General features: G+C 42.5%; 1 protein-coding gene across 1 annotated transcript in view; it reads right to left on the bottom strand.

The window, feature by feature from the left end:
* Nucleotides 1-302: 302 nt before the first annotated feature.
* The window catches only part of LOC104402640 (probable ATP-dependent RNA helicase DDX52), a gene marked incomplete at both ends in the record, with an annotated part of 3,154 nt that continues 611 nt past the window's right edge, over nucleotides 303-2,845 (bottom strand). The window contains 6 exons of the mRNA XM_010010566.1: nucleotides 303-525; nucleotides 672-744; nucleotides 1,030-1,141; nucleotides 1,787-1,930; nucleotides 2,150-2,335; nucleotides 2,537-2,661. Coding sequence (XP_010008868.1) covers nucleotides 303-525; nucleotides 672-744; nucleotides 1,030-1,141; nucleotides 1,787-1,930; nucleotides 2,150-2,335; nucleotides 2,537-2,661 — 863 coding nt within the window. The remainder of the gene's footprint in view (nucleotides 526-671; nucleotides 745-1,029; nucleotides 1,142-1,786; nucleotides 1,931-2,149; nucleotides 2,336-2,536; nucleotides 2,662-2,845) is intronic.

The raw sequence follows: 2,845 nt of genomic DNA, 5'->3' as shown, positions 1-2,845 counted from the left end.
TATAGAATATATAAAAGAATATAATCTACAATGGTTTTTTAATCTTTTTTTTCCCCTCTATTTATATCTTTATAAAAAAACACCATAAAATACACCTGGCGAACAAGGAATGCTCCATGACAAACTTACTTCACCAGTACACACTCCTACGATTGCTGTTTATTTGATGATCAAGCAATAAGCAAAGGAAAACTCTTTTCCCAGGAGGTGAGAAAGATCTACATGCCACACAATGTCTGCTGGAGACAAACCTGCAGTTTTCAGTCTCACAACAGAGACATCAACCCAGGGAGGACAGTCACCATCCACCTGCACACCCACCTTGCTCCAACAGACACCAGAACCACGCTGTCCAGGTTGAGCTTACACCACTCCTCCACGTCATGGGCGAAGGTGGCGCTGAACAAGGCTCGTCTCACCACATGGGACGTGCACGCCAGGAAGATGGAGGCCAGTTGCTCCCGGAACCCCGACTTCCCATCCTCAAAGAGCTTGTCCGACTCATCCACCACCAGCCACTCCACACTGGGAACAGAGAGGTTTGCTTTTCAGCACGAGTCACTTGAGGAGAAGGCAGAAGTTCTAAGAGGCCCATCTCAGATGCAAGGGCTACGCAAACCTTCAGTGTCAAAGGTAGTAGCAAAACCAGATCTGAGCAAGACCCCAAGTACCTGGTCAAGTCTATTGCTGGAGGATCTTGCTTCAGCAAATAAATGAGTCTGTTTGGAGTAGTAACCAGTATATCTACGGGAAGAAAGGAGAAAAGAGGCAAAACGTTGAAAAAGACACAAAATAAACCAGACTAAGAGAGCCCTCAGAAACATAATTCCAACCCAATCTGCCAGAGGTGGACTTTCAGTCTCAATCCTATTTCTTCCACACTAACTCCTTTTTTAGTGTTGAGCAATACATCATACATCTCAAGTGGTTTGAACTGAGCTCTTCAAAACCACACAGGCCAGAAGAGAAGAGAAAGGTCAGGGACATTTTTTCAGTTTTCAGAAGCACTTCAGTAATTACAACAATTACCAAATTTCTTCGAAGATTTGGGCCCAAACTTCTTCTCTGCTTCAGCTGCCTTGTGGATCATGTGTATCCTGAAGCCTGTCCCCTCAGCCAATTTCACCAGCTCCCGATGTGTCTGGGGAGGCAGCAACAGAGATTAAATAATCTATTTTCAAACTGAGCTGGTTGGGTTGGAAAGGACCTTAAGATCCTATAGTTCCAATCCCCCTCCATGGGCAATCCAATTTCAGTGCTGAAAGCTGTCTGGTTGCCTTAGCATAATCAAATGCTGCTTTCTAACACTTAGTATTCACTTGAAAGTTCTCACAGGCCTGACTATCACATTTTGACTCTAGTTACGCTGCTCCAACAAGGCCATTTGAATATACATGGAAGTCTGCCCAAATTGTCATTTTCATGTCAGTTTACTAACAAAGCTTCAATATGAAGTTATTGAAATTCTGTGTTTAGGACAAACAGATAAATCTCTTGTAGAGAATATGAAAGCAGGGATTAAGAGCACCCAAGCACTGGGCAGTTTTACATGTGATCAGAGTATCTTGAACCTCTAACCTACTCATTCAGATTAGACCAAGACACTAGATATGTAGCTACTTCACAGAAGAATAAACGCTTAAAAGAAATGTTTAAATTAGCTTTTTCTGGTATTTTTCTGGTATCTCAGAGTAATAAAGGAAAAAAACCTATTTACTATTCTACTGGTTCAGAGTGAAAACTTTGAAGTCCACCAATACGACACCCCTTTCCCCCCAACACCCACCTGGCTAGCAAGTTCCCGGGTGGGCGATATGATCAGAGCTCTGAATCCTTTGTTCCTGGGTCGTTTCAGGTGTGTTAAGAGAGGAATACAAAATGCCAGTGTTTTTCCAGACCCAGTAGGAGCTGAAGCCAGAAGTTCCCGGCCCTGTAAGGAAAACAAGAAGGGTCTTTTTCACTAGGGGGGGAAAAAAAAACCCAACACAAAACCACCCCTAAACAAAACAGAAAACACCCCAAAAGTCACATTTACGTAAATATTAATGCCATTAAGTAACCCAAAATACATCATTAAAAGCACAGCTCAAGAACATTGCTATACAAGCTTTGCCATACTCTAATCAAATGCAGCATCAGAAAAGCTTACGTGAAGCATGACGGGAATCGCCTGCATCTGGATGGGGGTTGGCACCCGGAAACCAGCAGCCTGAATATTCTCCATGATTTTGGGGTGGATTTTGTATTCCTTCTGAAGCTGATCAAATGTGGCAATCGGGTCAGGAAGATCTGTTCCTTGGACACTAATCTTGTGTTGATTTCTGAAGTGGTTTATCTAAAAGACAAAACACAAACTCATTCTTGCTTTCTCTAACAGCATAAAACTACATGCATATGGATTCACCTTCTGGTTACTCTCCCCAACCCCAGTCACCCTCCTCCCAAGAGAAATTTCCATAGATGAACCTCAATTTTCAGTCGAAAAGCCCACAGAATCCAAGTAATCTCTTGCTTCATTTGAACCCCATAGTTCTACCTTTTGCCTTCTCAAGCGTTCAAGTTTTTCTGCAGTAGGTTTTTTGTCTTTTGCATCGTTGTATTTTGCTTCCAGAGAGGACATCCACTTTATCCCATTACTTTCTGACAACTCTGGTATTCCTCCTGCAGGTTCCAAAAAAATGGATCTTTCCATTAGTAAAATCCAGACAAACATCATTTGGTAGAAAAGGACACTGGAAAGCCTTTTTTCTCTCGTTCTCACTAAAGCTAATGAAGACTCCAGAAAGATGACAGCCACATCCCTGTGCCTTAATACCAAATCATGGAATGGTTCGGGTTGGAAAGG

The sequence above is a fragment of the Nestor notabilis genome, unplaced genomic scaffold, assembly GCF_000696875.1.
Source record: "Nestor notabilis isolate BGI_N333 unplaced genomic scaffold, ASM69687v1 scaffold30742, whole genome shotgun sequence".
Classification (NCBI taxonomy): Eukaryota; Metazoa; Chordata; class Aves; order Psittaciformes; family Psittacidae; genus Nestor; species Nestor notabilis.
The sequence above is the reverse complement of the archived record's forward strand: the minus strand, read 5'-3'. Positions and strand labels throughout refer to the sequence as shown.